The following is a 22,717-nucleotide window of genomic DNA, read 5'->3' on the forward strand; positions in this document are numbered from 1 at the left end:
TCTATATAAATAAACATGTATTCATATCCTCTTATTTCCTCAGAGTTTTCTATATTCACCAAAAAAAATGTATTAAATATACATTCACAATAAATACACTGAATATAAAACAAAATTTAAATGAAACCAGTATATAGGCCATCCTTGACATCTGACGGCTTAACTTACAATTTCACTTCACAATGGTGTGAAAATTATATGCACTCAGTAGAAATAGTACTTTAAAGTCTAATCTTTTCCCAAGCTTGTGATATGCAATATGTAGTACAATACTCTTATGACACTGGGCATCACAAGGGTAAAAAACTGATACGCTTACAACCATTCTGTACCCACACAACCACTCTGTTTTGCACTTTCAATATAGTATTCAATATATGACATGAGATATTCAACACTATATTATAAAATAAGCTTTGTGGGGGCGCCTGGGTGGCTCAGTGGGTTAAGCCTCTGCCTTCGGCTCGGGTCATGATCTCAGGGTCCTGGGATCGAGCCCCACATCGGGCTCTCTGCTTGGCAGGGAGCCTGCTTCCTCCTCTCTCTCTCTGCCTACCTCTCTGCCTACTTGTGATCTCTGTCTGTCAAATAAATAAAATCTTAAAAATAAATAAATAAAAATAAAAATAAAATAAAATAAGCTTTGTGTTGGGTGCCTGGGTGGCTCAGTGGGTTAAGCCGCTGCCTTCGGCTCAGGTCATGATCTCAGGGTCCTGGGATCGAGTCCCACATCGGGCTCTCTGCTCAGCAGGGAGCCTGCTTCCCTTCCTCTCTCTCTGCCTGCCTCTCTGCCTACTTGTGATCTCTCTCTCTGTCTCTCTCTGTCAAATAAATAAATAACTCTTAAAAAAAAAAATAAGCTTTTTGTTACATGACTTTGCCCAACTGTTGACCAATGTTAAGTGTTCTGAGAACATTTAAGATAGGTTAGGCTAAGCTATGTTGTTTGGCAGCATAGGTGTATTAAATGGATTTTCAACTTATAATGGGATTATCAGGATGGAATCTCACTATAAGTTGAAGAAGATCTGTACTTCCTCCTCTAGGCATGATATAGTAACAGGACCTAGACTTGTCAAAGCATATAAGCAACCAGAATACTGGATAAAATGTATGAAACAAAAACTGTTTTCAGACATGGAAGAAGAGATAGCTCAAGACTGTTGATACTTGAGAAAAAGGAAACAAAATGAGCCATGAAATTATCAGACTTTCTACCAGGATACAATTTCTATCACTGCACAGGAAGAGAGAAACAAAATAGAATTTAAAGGTCTCATTGACTTGATGAGGCAGAGAGTGGAATATGGGTAGTCTAAGGAAGATAAAAGCTTTAAGGCAGAGTACTAAAGAGAAAAAAGCTATATAGACAAGAAGCTCCAGAAATCCACACTCCTTGGCTTAATATCAAACTATTCAAACCTGCCATAAAACTGAACAAGGTGAGGCCAAGATACTAACAGCTGTTAAGTCAAAGAACTCCCACAGCTAGGATAGAGCCAGAAACTGTTTGAGACCCTACTAGGCACTTTGTAGAGACCACAGTCTTATACAACCTCTTATCCTGTATCTGAGACTTAGGGTCATTCACAGAGGTCCCAGAAGATCAGGTCTGAATAAGGAAGCTAATCTAGCCCTAGAACAACAGTCAATCTGAACCTGACCAAAAGAAAACTTTTAAACTAGGCACAAATAATATCTCCGCCTACCAAAGCAGACTAATAATCTAAAAAAGGGATATGACAAAATCCAGCACTCAACAAGGAACAATTCACTATATCTAACATCACTCAATCTAAAATCACTAGCATTAGAAGAAGGACAATAAGACCTATAAGCAGAAGCAAAATTAGTGCATAAAAAAATGATCTAGAAAATGACAAAGATAGAGTCAGTAGATAATAACATGAAATCAACTATTATAAATATGCTCAAGAGTCCCAAGTACTTAAAGGAAAACATGAACATAATGAGGAAAAATGAAATAGATACTAAAAAAAAACTAAAGAGAATTTATAGAACTAAAAAAACTAAAATCTAAAATTTTAATGGATAGAATCAACACACTGCACAAGAGCAGTTATCTTAAAAATACAGTAATAAAAGCAGTCTAAAATGAAGCACAAAGAGAAAAGACTAAAAAAGAAAATGTGAAAAGATTAGAGTGACCTACTAGGCACTATCAAGAGAGCTAACATACATGTAATTAGAGCTAACACACATGTCCCAAAAAAGGAGGGAAGGACAAGAAAATGATATTTGAAGAAATAATGACCAAAGTGTTTCCAAATTTGCTGAAAATTATATTATAAACACACAGATACCAAAACTGTAATAAGAATAAACACAAGGCGGGGTGGGGGGGAATGCCTGGGCAGCTCAGTGGGTTAAAGCCTCTGCCTTCTGCTCAGGTCATGATCCCAGGGTGCTGGGATTAAGCCTCCAATGGGGCTCTCTGCTCAGCAGGGAGCCTGCCTCCCCTCTGCCTGCCTCTCTGCCGACTTGTGATCTCTGTCTGTCAAATAAATAAATAAAATCTTTAAAAAAAAAAAAAAGAATGAACACAAGGTAACCTTACCAAGAAACATAATAAAATTGCTACAAATCAATGATGAATTTTTTTTTTAAGTAAGCTCCACACCCAACACGGGGCTTGAACTCAAAACCCTGAGATCAAGATCCTACCAACTTAAAAGTGATGAAATCTTAAAAGTAGCCAGAGAACTAAAGCTTGATACAAAGAAGCTCAAGTATAACCACTTTAACACAATACAGTGTTTGTTATTACAACGCACCAATTTAAATATATTTCATCAGAACTAGATTAAGGATCAGGTGTAGCTGAGCAGTACTGTGGACAATGATCTCTAAAGAGCACTAAAATAAGCCTAGAAATGCAACAAAAGTGGGGAAAAATATTTATTAGTATTCCTCTAAGAGGTAAGTAACCCGTGGCAAGAAGAAACAGTTTGCTAAGGCACCTGGAGTTCAAACTAAGTTGACACTATTGCCATTCACTGAAAATGACCACTAAATTGAATTTGTGGATGGTGGAGCCAATTAACTGCACAGCTTGTGTTCACTCAGTGAGTTATTCAAGTTTAAGGACAACAGTTAAACTACTCAGGTCAACAGAGAACCTAGGTGCCGCTACCTTAACACTCTTCCTTCTCTGTCCTTACCCTTTTCCTCGAATAAATGTTAAATGTATTTTGAAGACTAATAGTTTGAAGAAAGGCCAAGTAATAGCCTGCCTGGAACACCCAATTCTCTCAGTCTGCACCTGTGTCAGGTCATGGCAAAAGTAGCTGTTCAGACCTAAACACTACTTTAATTGATCTCTTCCGTTCAATTTGACATTTACCCCCGTATAATAACAACAGTTGCTTAAAAGCCACTAATGTGTCTGAGGAGAGGGATACTTTCAAATATCAAAGAGTATTCCATTTTTTTACCCATTGTCCTTTATCTCCTTGAAGTTTACTGAAGAATAGCTTTAGTTCTCGAACGGTCAAATTATAGCTAGCCAGCACTCCCAACATGTCAACCAAAAGATCTGGAAACAAAAGAAGACAATAAAACAATCAACTTATATTTCTTCAACTATTAAAATATACTGTGCTTATTTAAGAGTCTGAACATTAGAGTTCCACACATATTAGATGCTCAAATATTTCTGAAATAAATATTACTAAGTAAGAGAAATACAGTATTTAAGAATCAAACTTTATTTTTTTACATCCAATGTACTACAGAAAAAAAAAATCATACCTGCTATCATATTGTCAACTTTCTCAATCTTCCCAAGCACTTTCTCAACAAGGCCTACTTCAGTGCAGACTTGAAGATTTCGTATGCTTTTCTTCAGAATCGCTGTAAACATGCTCCAGACCTCTGCTTGGCAAGTAATATCACACTTTTCTAGTAGGTCCACCATGCAGATGATACTCTCACCTTCTTGGATAATGAAATTCATTTCCAAATCAAACTGCCCTCCTACCAGCTTCCAAAAAGAGGGGAAAATTAAAAATATTAGTGCTTTTTTGATATAACTAGAGCACACTCCTCAGCTTTAGGTTGGCAGTAACTACCCATACACATTCTTCTCTACCCTCTACAACAAAAGGGTCCATAAATACACACACATACACACACACACACAAACACACACACACAGTTCTTAAAAAATAAAGATTCTAAAGAAACCTTCAAGTTAAGACACCACAAAGTCAAGCAAGACTTGTAATATAAAAATGGAAATATGCTTCAACAGAAACAAATACAGAATGTCTTCAGTAAATCACTATGTACTGACCAGATACCAACAAAGATCTAACTTTTAGCTCTATAACTGCTTCTAATTCAGTATTTATGAATCATGAACTCTGTGAACTATCCACAACAACCTACCAGTGCTTTGCTGCTTATACGAAATACCCGCTCACAATAGAAATGAAAAGCTAAAAATGCTCAGAGTGGACACAGAACGTAGCATTTATAACTGCCAAATTTCTAGTTTATTTTACCTACCAATTTTAGTCCCTTTCCTTCCCTGTCTATAACTAGGATAACTTAAATATAATCATACACCCAAAGTAGTAATTAAGAGAATTTATTTCATTGATACTATCAAAAAATCCATCCAGAGAAAGATATACTGACCTATCCCCACAATGCCATCTCACCCACAGCATCCTCCCACAGAGGAGAGTTTCTTAAATTTAAACAAATTCCAAGTGTTTAAAGGAATTGAAATACTTTTATAATTACCTCTGCAGAGCTATCCTTATTAACTAGTATTTTAAAAGACATCTGTCAGAAATACTACATACAAGATTCACCTATACTCCTGTCCTTCTGAGTATGTCTTAGTTTTTCATTATGCATTCCTAAACCCAAAAAGAGGCCAAGAATTGGGAAAGTGAACTTACAAAACAAAATCCAACAGCTCATAAAAGAATAACAGACACAACCTAATAGAGACTTTTCTTTACTCCAGAAAAGCAGGGAAAGTTCAGAATTAGACAATCAATTAAAACTCCTTGAAGCCAAGGATTGATGTCTCCCAGCTCCTGCCAAAGAAACACACTGCCAAGAGAAAGAAAAAATGGAAAAATGAACAACATGAAGCAGCATGTGCATATAGGAGATAGGAATTCCTGGCTAATGCAGTGGTAAAAGCATTCGATTCTTCTGGGAAAGCTCTGGCAGAGATTTTAGTGTACAGTACTGTGTCTCATCAGGAACATCTAGCAAAAGCAAAGGAGCACTGGGTTTCTGCTAAAAGGGCCTCTCGGTGTCACTGGGCCAATTCCCCTACCTACATGGTTGTGGCTATAAAGTATACATGCATGGCTCCCTAATCCACCCCAAAATTCTGTTAACTACAGAAGAACTCTTTTTTAATTTGTTTTTGTAAAGATCATCTGCTTGTCCTGTCTTTAACTTTTTATCCTGAAATAATTTCAAATATTCAAAAAGCTACAAAATAGTATAGAATTCCTTTCTTTACCCAGCTTCCCCAAATGTGAGTATATTATATAATCCTAAATCATTAAAACGATAAACAACATTGATAAAAAAGACTAGTGACAAATTTACAGATCTTACTCAATCACACTAAAGTCCTTTTGCTGATCCATGATGAGTATCCCTTTAGTCTTCTCCATACTAAGACCGTTACTCAGGCATTCTTTGACTTTCAAGATTTTGATGTTTTTAAGCATATTTGCCAGATATTTTATAGACTCTTCCAATGTGGACATTTTGTCAGGTTTAAATTCAGGTTATGCATTTTTAGTGAAAGTATCCCAGAATGTTGGAAAGTATCCCAGCATGATGGATGTCCTTAGCATTCCATTTCAATGGTATCTCATGTAAATACACCTCACTATTGGTAAAGTTAGCTTTGATCACTTGTTTAAGGTGGTGTTTGTCAAATGTTTTTCATTTTAAGGTTACCAGAGGGGTACTTGGGTGGCTCAATAGGGTAACCATCTGCCTTCAGTTCAGGTCATGATCTTAGGGTCCTGAGATCAAGTCCAGCATTGGGCTCCCTCCTAAGCAGGAAAGTCATCTTCTTCCTCTTCCTCTCCCTCTCCCTGCTCATGCTTGCTCGCTCGCTCTCTCTCTCTCTCTCTCTCAAATAAGATCTTCAAATAAATAAATAAATAAATAAATAAATGTTACTATATTTCATGTTTAAATTATTACACATCTTGTGGAAAACACCTTGAGACTAGGCAAGTATCTTGTTTCTCGCCATACTTTGTACAAGAAAATCCAACAGCTCATAATAGAGTAAACCACAACGAAACAGTTATTCCAGTTTTATGCATCCACTGATGGAGCTTACCTCCCACTGCTATTACTGTGGCATTGCTAAATAGTTTTATATTTCCATCATACTTTTTTATTAATTGTAAAAGACTTCCTTTAATAATAAAATATATCAACCACACCTGAAAAGCCAGCATCATGCTCGCACAGGAAAATTGAAATGAGTCTCATGAAAGTCAGACACAAGATTAGGATGTGACTATCATCACCATCATTTGGTATTATTCTGGAGGCACAGAAGATACATTGTCCAAAAGGTGGCAATGTATAAATATCAGAATGGAGGAATTTAAATGACAATTACTCTGGATGATGTGATTTGTGTCTGGGAAACCAAGTACTTCAACTGAAAAATTACTATAAGTGAGAAAAGTATTTGGTACTGGAACTACTGACACAATTACCAATATGAGTCAATCTCCCCTTGCAAAAGTAGATCAATAGATAGATATAAATAAATCAGCAAACCAACGAACTAACCAATCTCAAAAGAATTATATTAAATAGAAAAAGGCACACACAAATAGCTACTACCTTAACAACTACAAATTTATCCTAGGGATACATGTAGGTAATGATGTTAGATACAAGAACTTCATTATGACACATTTTGAACAGAAAATACAAGCAACAATCCCCCCAAAAAACATTATCAGATAACAGTTAATAAAGTTGTATATGACTATATAATGGAATATTATGCAGCCAATGAAAAGAATGAGGCAGCTCCATCTGACATGAAAAAAATCTCTAAAATACGTTACTTAGGTGAGAAAATCAAGATGGAAGAAAAGGTGAACTGTAAGCTACAATGTGAATGTAAAACATGTATATACACAGGCATATACACAAGAATGTTAGACAAGAAACTAAAGAGTGATTGCCTCTGAAAAGGCACAGAGCATCTGGGCAGAAAGTGCAAAGGGATAGTTTTTAGTACATGTATGTTCGGACATATCCCACAGAGGTCTAAACAGATCAAAAGTCTAGTTACAACTAATTTAGGAGACCTTACCTTCACCCTAATATTACTTACATCAATCTTTCATTTTAATCTGTGTTTATTTCTGCCAGTAACCACCCTTACAAGAAGCTACAGAATTAATTTTTGAAAGTAATTTCCAAAAAAACCCAAATATTTCACCAGCTTTTAAATTGAGTTTACAGTGTGAGAGCAGTATCCAGACAGGTGTTTTAAATATTTTTCCATTGCTTTAAATATTACAAAATATACCTTTCAAGAAGAAAATTGATGGCAGAAATTGATATATACAAATGTGTGGCATATTTGATATACTATATATATGCATATCTATTATACCTAAGAAGCATGCACAGGGTCCATAGTGTGTCATGTTAACCCTTTCTAATAGTTATTTGAAGCTGATCAACCTTCAAAACACAAATTTGTTTTCAATGACAAGGATCATAATCCAAGTCTAGGCATTGGCTAGTTATTATCTGAGCTGTAGTAATGGCTCTGCACCACAAAATGTAATCTTCCCAAATGTCACAGTAAGTTATGAATATCTGAGCAGCCTAATGCGCTTTACTAGCCGTGAAATGTGAAAATGTAATCTTATTACCTTTTTTATGGTTGTATTTTTTTGAATAATGTAGCCTAGAAACTGATGTATAGTCTTTTTCTGCATTTTAGCATGATTTGGTCTCCTATGCTATATAGAACATTTTTCACAACTCTCCATTTCAACATATTTTAGTCTTGGCCTGAACTTCATAAACAATTTTTATAGCAACCTTCAGGGTGGCATAACATGCTTTCTATAGGTTATAGTTTAATGTACAAGATTATAGAAATTTTAAAGCATATTACTCAAAGAATTCAAGTAAACCTTCACAAGTTATGAATTAGGATTTTAATTGGGCATGATAACTACTATCATCAGTGGATATATTAATAAAATAAGCTAAAATTAAATATCACTAAACCTAAGTCACTTGTATTTTCAGAAAACCAAGAAACACATATGGACCAAAAATAATTAACTTCAATAGATCTATACAACTGGGAAGACTGTAATACAGAGAAAATTCAAATACTTCAAAGTAAAGCTGTATTTGCCCTGGAATCTTGCTAAATTCTTCCTCAGAGATATGGCCACAGTAAGGTAGAGCAGAAAAACTGGAGAGAGCACAATCACATCTTATGTCCCTAACTAGATATTTTCTACTTCTTGTGACAAATCACCTTTTATCTCTGGACCTGTCTACTTGTTCGTAAAACAAGCCAAATAAAAAGTAAGCTTCTTTTATATATGTGCATCCTTCAAAGATGTATTTACTTTTTTTTTTTTTTACTTTTTATAAAAGTGCTATCGTCAAGGTATCCAATTTATCCCTAAGAATCCATTCCTAAGTGAATGTGACCATATACATGTTTATAGTCACTAGAAACTTATTAATAAGGAGAAGTTGAGGGAAAATTACAATGATGTGGTCTCCCAACTTACATTTTCTTCTTCTTGCGTAATAAGAGTTTCTAGTTTGGTACATGAGGCCCAGGCAAAAAAAAAAAAAATTCACTTTCCTTGAAGTTACCAGCCATGTCACCAAGTTCTGACCACAGAGAACAGGCAGTAATATGTGCAATTGCTGGGCTATTACTCTTAAAGAACACAACTCATCTTTGCAACTTTCCTCTTCCACTTACATAAGCAACTGGGAAATGGCAAGAACTAGAGTAGCTATCCTGGAATCTATGACATAAGTCTCATGGTGAATGTAATAGAGCAGAAAGACCTATGGATATAGACAACCCATTTCATAAAGAATTTGTCCACATAAAGATCTGTACATGAACATTTACAGAAGCTTTATTCATAATCACCAAAAACTATAAACATTCAAATGTCTACCAACTAATAAATGGATAAACAAGTTGTGGTACAACCATACAACAGAATACTAATCACTAATAATAAGGAAAAATTTAATGATACCATTAACGATGTGAATTAATTCAAAAACATTATGCCAAGTCAAAGAAGTTAGTCACAAAAGCCACATATTGTATGATTCCATTTATATGATAATTCTGGAAAAGGCAAACGTATAGGGAGAGGAACTCGATCAGTGGTTCTCAGAGGCTGGGAAAAGCACAGAATTAACAACAAAAAAACATATGAAGACTTTTGGGAGGTAAGGAAATTTTCGGTATCTTGGTTGTGATACTGAATCCACAAATATATCCGTCTGCTGAATTTTAATTTCACCAAACTATACATCTAAGAAGGGTAAATTTAACTGAATGTCTTAATAAACCTAAAGTTTAAAGTAAATTTAAAAAAAAAAAAAAAAGCTCAAGCCATTTGCCAGTTGTATCAAAGGCAAGAGAAAAAGTAAGATCCTCCAACTAAAGGCAACAATGTAGAATTAAGAAAGCGAAGTTGGGACGCCTGGGTGGCTCAGTTGGTTAAGCAGCTGCCTTTGGCTCAGGTCATGATCCCAGCATCCTAGGATCGAGTCCCACATCAGGCTCCTTGCTCGGAGGGGAGCCTGCTTCTCCCTCTGCCTCTGCCTGCCACTCTGTCTGCCTGTGCTCGCTCTCTCTCCCTCTCTCTCTCTCTGACAAATAAATAAAATCTTTAAAAAAAAAAAAAAAAAGAAAGAAAGCGAAGTCATGGAATACCAGAAAATTAAAGAAAAACTTCGCTATCTATAAATCAGTCAAAAAGCATGTTCTAGTGATAACAAATTATCCTTACAGTTTTCAAAATCCCCACATGTACTAGAAAGTAGCAAATAACATCTCTTCTCTCACTGTTCACTGTACCTTTCATAAGAATTAAAAAATTTCACTAAACTATATGACATGTCTACAAAACCAGTATCAAGCAAAAGATTTCCATGAAGTCTGAGAAATACTGGATTAACAAGGCTAAAGATGTTCATTGGATAGAACTCCCAGAGATTTACTACTATATATGTTTCAAAAAGATATATAACCAATGCATGGATTTCCCAAAATTTACTTGACAATGTAATCTTTTTTTCTGCTAGATTTTCAAGGAATAACATTCATCAAAAGCTTTTTTGAGAAACACTGGATAATGTAATATAATTGTGTTCTTAAAGCTTATTATATGAATATCACAGCTATGTTTTACAGAAACATTTAATAGGCTTTCCAAATTGTCAGGTGAATGATTTAAAGTAACCTATTTGTTTTTTAACAAGTTCTTTTCTGTGACTCACAGAATAATCAAAGAAAAAAATCTCAAATTAAGATTACTTTAGGGGACAGAAAATATGAACAATCAAAAGTAACAAAACTGTCCTGTCACTTTCTCTACAATCCAGTCCACAAGTCCAGCAAGACAGATGTCCTCCCACACAATTAGGGTTGTTCAAAGTGCTAAGAGAGTTCTGCTGGACTAACAGGTAAATTTCAAAGCTAGGTCATTAAGAACTTAATGGCTTCCCTTGTATCACTCATTCTAAGAAAAATTCAGTCACCATGTCATGAAGATACTCAAGTAGCTATATAAAAGGCCCATTTGGAAAGTAACTGAGGTCTCCAGCCAAAAGCTTACACCAACATGCCAATCATGTAAGTAGTTTAAAAGCAGGTCTTCCAGCTCCCATTGAGCCTTTAGATGACTGCAAACTCAGTCAACATCTGAAATGCAACCTCATGACAGATGCTAAGTCAGAACTGTCCAGCCAATTTGCTCCCAAATTCCTGACCCACAGAAACTGTGAGCTGATATTTATTACTGTTTAAGCTATAAAGTTTGGGGATAATTTGTTACACAACCAACAGATAACTAATATGATTACAAATCAATCAGTTAATAGTAGTTGGGAAAAACTTTTTTACTCTATATTTCTATACTTCCATTTTTTTAATTCTAACACAAAATAAAATAAATAATTTAAAAATACAGACAATACAATATACATACATTGATTACTATAAAGCTGTGTACTGTAAGGGCCTATTTAGCCAGAGCGGCCCCACCTCCATTGAACAGCCATTTTGTTGTTTATGCAGTAAAACTTAAATTGACCCTGCCCCGCCCCAGGGGAACTTACTCAAAAGCAAGTCCAGGAAACCAGTCCCAGGTAACAGCCCAAATACAAGGGTGGGTTAGGTCAAGTGGATAACGGCCCAAATACAAGGATGGGTCAGGTCAGGTGGAGACATTCTATCAGTGGGGGCACATACTGTCTCCCAGCTACCAAGGTGATAGGCTGGTTCAAATGTCTACTACGGTAATTCAATTGGTCACCTAGCATGACTGTGCAGCTTTCTCTGTGTGTTACAACTTCATTGGCCACCTGTGCGTGGCCAGGCCCAACCACGTGGCCTTTGCTCTATAAAAGCTAGTCTGTGAAACAGAGAAGGGTTGTCGTCTCTGTAAGGGGCGGCCCCGACTGTTCTTCTGTTTGATGGTCGGTCTGATTCTTGATGCTTGGCACAAAATAAAGCTTTGCTTGATCTTCGCTTTGTATCAGTCTCACTCCTTTGACCACGGACCCATTATTGGGGGACCCAACAGTACAATATAAGCACTTTATGTGAATTATCATCTTTAATTATCTCTCATAAAAAAACCCACAATGATCTTCACTTAATAGATGAGGAACCTGAAACATAACTTGCCTAAACTCACAAGGTACTAATGCAGCTGAACCAGGCTTCTGACACTGCATAACAATTGTATATAATATATTGTAACAAATAATTTAGACTGGCTAACCCAGCATCTCTTCTCCAACGTCTTATAACTGATGAGTGAATACATACTTATTTCAAGAATGAGACCAGCATGCCTGGCTGGCTCAGTTGGTAGAGCATGCAACTGCTGATCTCAGGGTGGTGAGTTCAAGGCCCAAGTTGGGTATAGCACTTACTTTAAAACACACACACACACACAACGAAAAACCTTATTTTAAAAAGAGTGGAATGCAACAGTAATTAGTTATTTGAAAGCTATTAAGTTTATGTATAAAAACATTAAAGAACTCAAAAACTTAAGCAGCTTCCTCTTGTTTTCTGCCACTAGAGATTAGAAAGATAAATGCTCTCCTTTCCAGCATCCTTAGCATCTGAATAGCCATGAGCCATTCTGGGCAAAGAGATATGAGAAGTGCTGAATGGTGGGAACATCAGCTTGCTTGATGAAAGGAAAACAGATGTAGCTGTCCTAACTTTTTGCTCTTTTACCTTCTTCCCTCCCTAGAACAAAGATGTGATGTCCAAAGGCACAGTAGTATCACGAGGCTTTTACAAGCACAAGCAGAGACAAAAAGCCAGTATGTTAAGAATGGTAGAAGGAAAGGTAGAGAGTGTTTAGCTCCTAAAGCCTTATTAAGCAGAACCACTAATACCAGCAACTGCCTACCAAATCCCTCGTTTTGTGAGAAAAATAAAGCCTCTATTTGATGCAGCTGCTATTAAATGTGTATTCAACCGCTTACAGAACACAAACCTAATATATAGGTATTCAGGAAATGGTGCATAAATGAAAGAATGGGTTATCAGAAAAGCTATCTTGGACAACTCCTTGTTTTAAATAGGACTCAGAACTGCATTTAACTTAGATGACTGAAATTCATTTTGCATGTTAGAAACTCTTTTTATCACAGTTATAACCAAACACAATTAAACTGAATACATGCAACAGAAGTAAAATGATGTTTAGCAATTCTATTACATGAAATATATCTCTAGATAAACAACTGCTGTTGTATTACATTTATCTAAATAATATAATATTTCAAGAAGGCTAATTTTAATGAGATAAATGATATAATAATACCAAATTTTCACAAAGATATCGGTGGATACTTTGGAATCAAAAGAGTAAAGACTACAGGTATTAAATTTATTTAAATGAAACAATGCAAGCTCTGATAAGTAAGAGGCAGGTTTTAAAGTCTAATAACAAAAAAAACCTGAATATACCTTGGGGACTATAATTGTGGTAGTAATAAATTATAATATATATCATTTAAGGAGAATAATAATGCTTAGCAGAATATGCCAAGCCTCAGGGTGCCTGGGTGGCTCAGTGGGTTAAAGCCTCTGCCTTCAGCTCAGGTCATGATCTCAGGGTCCTGGGATCAAGCCCCACATCAGGCTCTCTGCTCAGCAGGGAACCTGCTTCCCCACCCCCCACCCTGCCTCTCTGCCTACTTGTCATCTCTGTCAAATAAATAAATAAAATCTTTTTTTAAAAAAAAGAATATGCTAAATCTCTATTAACCAAAATGTCTGAAGAATACAGAAGCTCTGTTTACTGAGTTTTATTATTTGAGAGTTAATCAGAAAAAAAATTTCTATCTCAAATATTATATGTTAAATGTTTAAGTATATAGGAACAGATGCCCATCTAGGACCAAGAACTTATATAAAGTTTAAGATCATTTAACCTAAATGAATTTTACTTTCAAATATAGAAGAAATGAGAATAACTACTACTGAAAATACTTAGACAAAACTGAAAAGACATTATCAATGAAAAAAGCAGCTGATACGGCAAGAGGACAATTTTTGAGAAGAGAAAAATGAAATTGAGAAAAAAATACAGCCAGACTTTGAAATCATACTCCACATCTCTGCATTAGGAAGAAGGCAAAGAAAAAATTCAAACAAGAATGGCTAACAGTATGAACTTTGGCATGAAGTTATACTCTATATAACCCTGGACACTGGACAGTTCTTTTTTTTTTTTTTAACATTTTATTTATTTATTTGACAGACAGAGATCACAAGTAGGCAGAGAGGCAGGCAGAGAGAGAAGAGGAAGCAGACTCCCTACAGAGCAGAGAGCCCGACATGGGACTCGATCCCAGGACCCTGGGATCATGACCTGAGCTGAAGACAGAGGCTTTTAACCACTGAGCCACCCAGGTGCCCTGGACAGTTCTTTTTTCATCTCAAACATCCAGTCACTCTAAGAACTGGGAGGCATACAGATCTCAGTAAAGACAGGATCCAGTAATTCAACCACTTATAAAAATATCATCTACAAAATTACAAGTAGAAAAGCTCAGAATGATATAAAATTATATACTGAAGCACTGTTTATAAAAATAAAACACTGGAAATAGCCTAAATATCCAGCAATACAGAAACAGATATATAAACAATGGTACAACCATGTAAGAGGGAATACCATGCAGCATTTAAAAAGAATATAAATCTATATGTGTTGGCATGTGAAGATATTCAAGACCTACTACTAAATTTACAAAACAGTAGGTACAGAATGGTAACATTTCTTTAATAATGCAATAATATTTTAAATTAAAGAATATGAAAATTCAGCTTCTGTGTCAGTATCAGGCCCAATTACACACCACTAAAGGCATTCCTAAAATTTAGGGGTAAATTATTGTATTACCAAGTATATTATCATCATAAATAACCAGCATAACAATATCAGTAATATGAAAAGGGTGAGTCATTTGGATTTAACACATTCACTCTAAAATACAGGCATTTTGGGGATAATAATCTCTTTATATGTGTTATATATATTAAAGTCTATCAGGTAACTGAGGAATAAATGTCTATTTCCTCTTGTAAGAAAACTAATTAGTTTTATGAAAGCTATTGATTATACACACAAAAATAACTGAGAACATGGGTGCCTGGGAGGCTCAGTCGAGCAACAGTCTTCAGCTCCCGTCGTGACCCTGGGGTCCCAGGATCAAGTCCTGCATTGGGCTCCCTGCTTAGTGCGGAGTCTGCTTCTGCCTCAGACCCTCCCCTCTCAGGCTCTCTCTCACATTCTCTTTCTCTCTCAAACAAATAAATAAAAAAAAATTTTTTTAATAAAATAAAAATAAAAAATAACTGAGAACACAAATAGCTAAATAATAAGAAAGCAGACTGTCATTAATGTGAGTTTAAAAGCTGCAGAAAAAAACTGCAGGAAGAACATTATATTCTTTTTTTTAAAGCAAAAAAAAAAAGTGTTTACAAATAGAGCAAAAGCCTGCGATAACTGAATTCAAATAACTGGTTACTGTCCTTTGCCCCACCCACACTTTGCCATCAAAAATCTCAACTGGTAGGATAAACATCAATGGATGGAGTACAGAATTATGAGAAAATGCCTTCTAATCATTTCACACTTTCTCAGTTCAGCTGTGTACAATAGTAAATTTCACTGTTATTTTACTTTTGTGCTTTTTAAAACATACAGTCAAAAATTACTGAATTTAATCTCAAGATAGCACCATCCTAAATTTTAAACAACTGAATTTTTAGACTCCATCTGTCCTATTATGGCAGAGTTTTAGTGTATATAAATAATAACAAAATACAAAATAATAAGAGATTAGCTTACATTATAATTTAATTCATGTACAAATCTTTAAGATCATTCCTAACACTGAAAAAAAACACAGTAAGTCTTTCCCTTAGTCAGTAAATGGAAGAGAAGAAAGTAATTTCACTATGTTGATGGCAACATAACCATCAGCCTTTGCTTTACAACAACCTTTATACTGAGAGTTAGCCAAAATAATATCTTACTCCTCAGTCAACATCAGCTGAAAGGCTATTTAGGCTTACAAATGTGCATTCAGGCACCTAGGGGCTCAGATGGTTAAGTGTCTGCCTTTAGCTCAGGTCATGATCCCAGGGACCTGGGATCAAACCCCGGCAGGAAGCCTGCTTCTCCCTCTCCCACTTCCCCTGCTTGTGTTCCTCTCTTTCTGTATCTCTCTCTGTCAAATAAATAAAAAAATTTTTTAAAAGGTGCACTCAGTGACCACAAGAGCAATGTACCACTCCACATTGCCAAGAAAGTATTCTCTGAATTAGAATGTGAAATGTATAAAAATATAATAAAATGTTCAATAAAGAATTTTTCAGTAAGAATTAAAATCTTCTATGAAGTTTTACAAGTATTTTTATATCTCCAAAATTCCTTCTAAGATGATGATATTTGGTTTTACCCTCATACGGATTTTCCCAATCAGCCAAAGGTCTATTTTATACCCCTCTAACATACATATACCATATTTATGCATTATGTATGACAGTATATCTATAGAAAGAGCCTGAGGAATATATATCAGGTTACTAGTAGTGATTATCTTGGAAGATGGGGGTACAAAAGGATTTTTACTTTACATACATTTATGACACATTTCCATGTTTCAAAATAAGTATATATTTACTTTAAATCTAAGGGAAAAAAATAAGATATTTTAATCCTCTCAGTATGCACTGAATATTTATGTGGAAAACTAGACAGGAAAAAATAATGGTTCTTAGTTTGTACATTACTGGGAAAAATCAAACTGTATGCAATTGATGTATTCAATCAAAACTGAGGTAATGAAAGCTCCTACAAAGTAAGGATGTAAAACAGAAATCAGGTATACAGTACCAAGTACCACCAAGGACAGATGATTAAAATATCATTATTTACGTTTAGGTATGAGGTCTCAGTTTTAATGATAGTAAAGTACTTTCATGGGTCACTCCGAACTGTATGTTGTCCAAGATCTTTAACCATAAGCTGTAAATTATACCTTTAGAGTTTTCAGAAACACATCTCCTCTTAGGAGAACAGTGTTTAAGAGCATATCCTCTGGAGCAAGACCGGATTTGACTTCTAGTTCTACCAGATACCAAGTGTAAGGCCAAGGCCAGGATAGTTCGCCTCTCTATGGCTCATTTTCTCATTTGCAGAATTAGAGTAATCATGGTACCCATCTCCTAAAGTTGTGAGGGTTTAATGAACTAACACATATCTCAATTAATGTATATCCTCTTAGATGAAGATATAAGAACTCACACTTCTTTCTACTTGCTACTAAAACTCTCACTTCAAGAATAGCATCTTCAAGTTCGATCCATAGCAGGAACAGAGAACACACCCCAGAGAGTTCTGAGCAGCCCCACTCCCAGTGGTCTAGTTGCCATCACACACTGTGAGAAGGTGCAGCTATGGCTTCTGGCCCATCACCATGACCTCTAACTCCCAGGAGTGAGGCAACTGTGCCCACCCTCTGCTGTCCAGACACCAAGGGGGACACCTCCAGGAAGCGTGCAGGGAGCAGAGGAGGAGCCTAGGCCATCTCACATCCTCCGGCACCTGTGGGAAGGGACAGCAAGATCATCACAAAGAAGGTTTTAGGAACAGTAAAATGGTTCAATGTATAAGAAATTAAAATGGTTTCATCAAGAGGAATGACACTGAGAAGATGTATTTATACACCAGACTGCCATAAAGAAGAATAACCCCAGGAAGTACCTTCACAGTGTAGGAGATGCAGAGACTGTACAGTTTGATGTTGGAGGAGGAAAGAATGTGGAGGGAGCAAATGTCACACAGGCTCTGGCAGAGCTCTAGCGCAAGGCAGCAAACATGCAGCAGACCAAAACCATTACCTACACTATCCTTCACAGCAGTCCTCCCCACAATTACCCACAGAATTACCAAAATTGTGAGAGTGGGGAGAGAAAGAGGGCCGGGAGAGTGCTCCCAAAACCCAGATCCCACTGAGCCAGGTCTTCTGCAGGTGACAATTCCCATCTAATTACATGGAGAGACCCAATGGATGTCAACCACAGTCTTCCAACCCTCCTGTGCATGGAAGAGTGTTAGAAAGCTGACAAGGTAGACCAGTGAGACAGGGTATGTATTGGGTTATATATCACAATTCTGCAGGGGTTCTCTTTGCCAAAGACAGCCTAGAGAGGGAGGCAATGAACAAAGTAAGGAAAATCAAGGAGACGAGACCCATGGTTAGCAGCCACCTCCATATCAATGCCAATGTAATTTTAATTACCCACGCAGATGTACAGAAAACCCTAAACATCACCATGGCAAAGAGACAAAAGCAGCTGATCCAGCAGCTGAGAATTCATCTGTTCCCAAGGCTGAGCAGGCCTGGGCTGAGTAAATGCTGGCTTACCATTTACACTATCATCCGGTTTCCTCATCCAATAAAAAGAAATGAATATGAAATTCACCAATAAGAAGAAATGAATATGAAATTCCAGCAGTAAGAAATGAACAAAAGATTGGAGCTGAAGACCTTAAGTACTTGCTTTTTGCCCAGTGGCCAGATAAACACAACTATCTGCATTATCTATGCAGCATGGGGTTTTTATTATTTTTACCTAAACATGCCTCTTTTTTGATAATGACAAACACGTTTTTAAAAAAAAAAAAAAAAAAAACCTGCTTTTTCTCAATATACCCTTAAGGGGTTTTTGGGGGGGTTTTTTGTTTAAGATTTTATTTATTTATTTGACAGAGAGAGATCACAAGTGGGCAGAGAGAGAGGAGGAAGCACGCTCCCCGCCGAGCAGAGAGCCTGATACGGGGCTCGATCCCAGGACCCTGGGATCATGACCTGAGCCTAAGGCAAACACAACCCACTGAGCCACCCAGGAACCCCCACCCTTAAAGGTTTTTAAATTGTTTGATATTTGGTCAAATTGAGATTTTTAAGAACTTCATTCTAATTTGTAATAAAATTGTACAACTTGACTTTTTTTTAAAAGTTGACAAATGGCATGCAGCTGTTAATAAGTCTTAAATTAATAATAATAATAACTACTTCACCTGATAGTTACAGGAAAGCTGTCATTTTCTGGTCTTCCTAGTGAATAGTCAACATACTAGCAATACACAAATTTAAAAAGCATATTCCACTTACAACAAAATATCACACTATTGTAATGTACTAACTTAACTAACATCAAAGGAAGCTAAAAATGACAGTTCTTTATGTTGTACTTTTATCACTGTAATTTATAAGACCCTTCTTCATTATGTGATATCATCCAGTGTTAAGTCTTAACCCACAAAATGTTTTACACTCCAGGGTTTTTTTGTTCCTGTCATTTTAACTATGTGACTGTAGTCCCTAAAACTCTTCAATACCAAACAATACTCAATGTCGTATCATAACCTTTACTATTATTAATTTAACAATCCTTTACTGTTATTAATTTAACGAACACACTACCTCCACTGACAATAATCACCATCATGTTATACTCCATGACACTTTCCCAATATCTTAGATATACCACCATTCCAAGATATACAAATGCCCTACCATCTTCACCTTTCAGAATACTGCTTAATTGAAAACTAACTCACCACAGAGGGCACAATCATACAACCTCTCTCCTTTTTAAAATTATTAGTTTTTTAATCTAGACTTCCTAAGTCCAATTACTGTCAATGCTACCTACGAGGATTACACCTTAAATCATGAAATTATCCTACCTGAAATATGAAAATATTAGTAACATACTCTAATCATAATTTTTTTGTACCTTCAAATAACCTCATCATCCTATTTCTGCTATACCTGCTCTTTCACATCACAGAGACTCCAGATACAGACTGTTGTACTTTATTTTACAGTACTTATGTACTATATCTGGAAGTCTCTGTACCACTCTACACTACTATAGCTCAACTTAGCTTCTTTCCCAAGTTTTAAACTCATGTGTCCTGCTGCTTGTAGACAACCACACATATTGCCTCAAAATAAACACAGCCAAAGCATAACTGATTATCTTCTCCCTAATCCTGCTATGATTGCTACCCCAGTTGGTAATTCTACCCACATGGCAGAAACCATGATGTCATCTTCAACCAGCTCCTTTATACAATGTCCAATTAATTGAATGCTGATTCTATCTCCTAAAATTTCTTAAGTTTATCCCTCTTCCCCTTGCCTACCCTCACCAAATTAGCTGAGAACTCCTTTATTACACACAACTGTCAGAATACTTGATCTACTAGATTATATGTCCATAAAATACTGATGACTATACACATGGCTATGGACTTTGGTTACCCTGTAGGAGGTCAGAGGATAAACAGACTATGGGGAGGAAAAGACAGAAGACAGAACAAAATTGAAAAAGATAAAGAAAAAATAAGAACCATACTTATAATTATATACACATATATAACATGTATGTATGTAAATAAAATTATATATGTGACTCTATGCATAAAGAAATTTTTATAACCAAAAGCAAATTTAGTCTAAGCTGAGGGTATATGTATATCCTGTTTGCTCTATTCTTTATTATAAATCTCTTTTTAAGCACTTAAAAAAAAGAAAAGAAAAGAAAAAAACTCTATTATTTCATTAAACTCGTTTCCCTTTTTTTAAACTAAGCAAGTAACTGGGAGCAACGCTGTTGTGTATTCTTCTATTAAGGGCCATTTTTTTTTTTTTTTTTTTTTAAGTAATCCCTATGCCCAACCTGGGGCTTGAACTCATGACCCCAAGACTAAGAGTGGCATGCCCCTCCAACTGAACCAGCCAGAAGCCCCTTAAGCCTCCACTTATTAACCTTATTAAGAGAACTGATCAGAGACTACTCAAACCAACTATGCAACAACATATCCAATAATCCCTGTGAAAGAATGGTATTTTGCATAATCCCACCTAAATCAAATCAATCTGGGGAGTGTGGGGGAAAGCTACATAGTATAGCCCCTCTGCAAAGTTCAAACTACACATGAAGGCTTGAAGAGGTTCTCAATTAAAGAATCCTGTTTAACTTCACTTGACCCATATGACCAGAGAATTCTTTCCATACATAAACTTAAAGCATGTATTTTGTAGAATGACTTGAACTAACCTAAAGAATTTCTCATAGGAAAACTGATAGCACTAAAAGCATATATTAGAAAAAAGGGGACGTTTCAAATCAATAACCTAAAGTTTCATTTTAAGAACCTAAGAGAAAAGATAGGGTGCCTGGGTGGCTCAGTCAGTTAGCTGCCAAACTCTTGATCTCAGCTCAGGTCTTGATCTCAGCGTCATGAGTTCAAGTCCCACACTGGGCTCCTACTCCAAAAAAAGCAAAAAGGAACCTAACAGAAGATCAAAATAAATCCAAAGCAAGCAGAAGGAAGGAAACATAAATACAAGAGCAGAAACTAATGAAACTGAAAGGGGGAAAAAAAAAAACCAACAGAGAAAAACCAATGAAATAAAGAGCTAGTTCTTTAAAAAGATAAAAAAAATTTTTAAAGAATCATTACAATTGAGAATTTAGCAGGACTGAAAAATAACAAGGAAAAAAAATACAAATTACCACTAACAGGAATGAAACAGGAAATATCACTATAGACCCTGTAGGTAACAAAAAACAAGTGAATACTACGAACAACTTTAAACACATAATTTGACAGTATAGATAACCAATCCCTCAAAAAACACAAGCTACCACCCTTACTCAATTGAAATAAATAATTTAAATAATGCTATAACTATTAAGAAAATTAAATTCATAATTTTAAGGGCGCCTGGGTGGCTCAGAGGGTTAAGCCTCTGCCTTCAGCTCAGGTCATGGTCTCAGGGTCCTGGGATGGAGCCCCGCATCAGGCTCTCTGCTCAGCAGGAAGCCTTCGTCCCCCTCTCTCTCTGCCTCCTCTCTGCCTACTTGTTACTCTCTCTGTGTGTTAAATAAATAAAAATCTTTTTTAAAAATTCATAATTTTAACATTCTCAAAAAAAAATTCATAGGGTTGGTATTGTTTCACCAATTCTACCAAATGTTTAAAATTAACACAAACTTTACACTTCTCAACTCATTTTATGTATCTACTATGATATCAAACAAAGATAGCGCAAATACATTATATATCAATATTCCTCAAGAATATAAACACAAAAATTCTTTAAATAACAGCAAGTAGAATTCAATAATATAGAGGAACTGAATTCCATGACATAATGGATTTTATTCCAGGGATACAACATTATTTCAATATGCAAAAATCAATGTAACCCACCTTTTTAATAGACTAAAGGGAAAAATCACATTATCGTATCAACTGATGCCAAAAAAAAAAAAAAAAAGCATTTGAGAAAAACAGGAATAAAGGGAAACTTCTTCAACTTGGTAAAGAACACCGACATAAAATCCACATCTAACACTGTAATTTATAATAGAAAACTGAATGCTCTCCCCTTAAATCAGGAACAAGGCAAGGATATACACTCTCACCACTCCTAACACAGCGCTAAAGTTCCAACCAAGGCAGTAACTGGCAAGAAGAGAAATAAAAGGCACGCAGATCAGAAAGGAAGAAACAAACTGCCTCTATTTACAGATAACACAATTATCTATACAGAAATCCAAAGACATTTAACAAAAAATCTCTTAGAATTCAGAGCGCCTGGATGGCTCAGTTGGTTAAGTGACTGCCTTCAGCTCAGGTCATGATCCTGGAGCCTCAGAATCTGACTCCTTGTTCAGTGGGGAGTCTGCTTCTCCCTCTTTCTCTGCCCCTCTCCCCTGCTTATGTGCTCTCTCTCTCTCAAAAAAGCTTCAAAAAAAGAAGAAAAAAAAAAAAACCTCCTAGAACGAGTAGTGAGTTCAGCAAGGTCACAGGTT

The 22,717-nt window shown here is 36.0% G+C and overlaps 1 protein-coding gene and 1 pseudogene across 3 annotated transcripts in view; one reads left to right on the forward strand and one right to left on the reverse strand.

Annotated features, from left to right (window-relative positions):
* LRBA (LPS responsive beige-like anchor protein) overlaps positions 1-22,717 on the reverse strand; it is a 731,121-nt gene that overhangs the window by 638,936 nt on the left and 69,468 nt on the right. For all 3 annotated transcript variants that reach the window (XM_032332488.1, XM_032332486.1, XM_032332485.1), the window contains exons 3-4: positions 3,772-4,003; positions 3,456-3,556 (exon numbers count right to left, since the gene is read on the reverse strand). In XM_032332488.1, coding sequence (XP_032188379.1) covers positions 3,456-3,556; positions 3,772-4,003 — 333 coding nt within the window. The remainder of the gene's footprint in view (positions 1-3,455; positions 3,557-3,771; positions 4,004-22,717) is intronic.
* Positions 14,758-18,234, forward strand: LOC116584090 (annotated as a pseudogene).

Source organism: Mustela erminea, chromosome 2 (genome assembly GCF_009829155.1).
Source record: "Mustela erminea isolate mMusErm1 chromosome 2, mMusErm1.Pri, whole genome shotgun sequence".
NCBI classification, from domain to species: domain Eukaryota; kingdom Metazoa; phylum Chordata; class Mammalia; order Carnivora; family Mustelidae; genus Mustela; species Mustela erminea.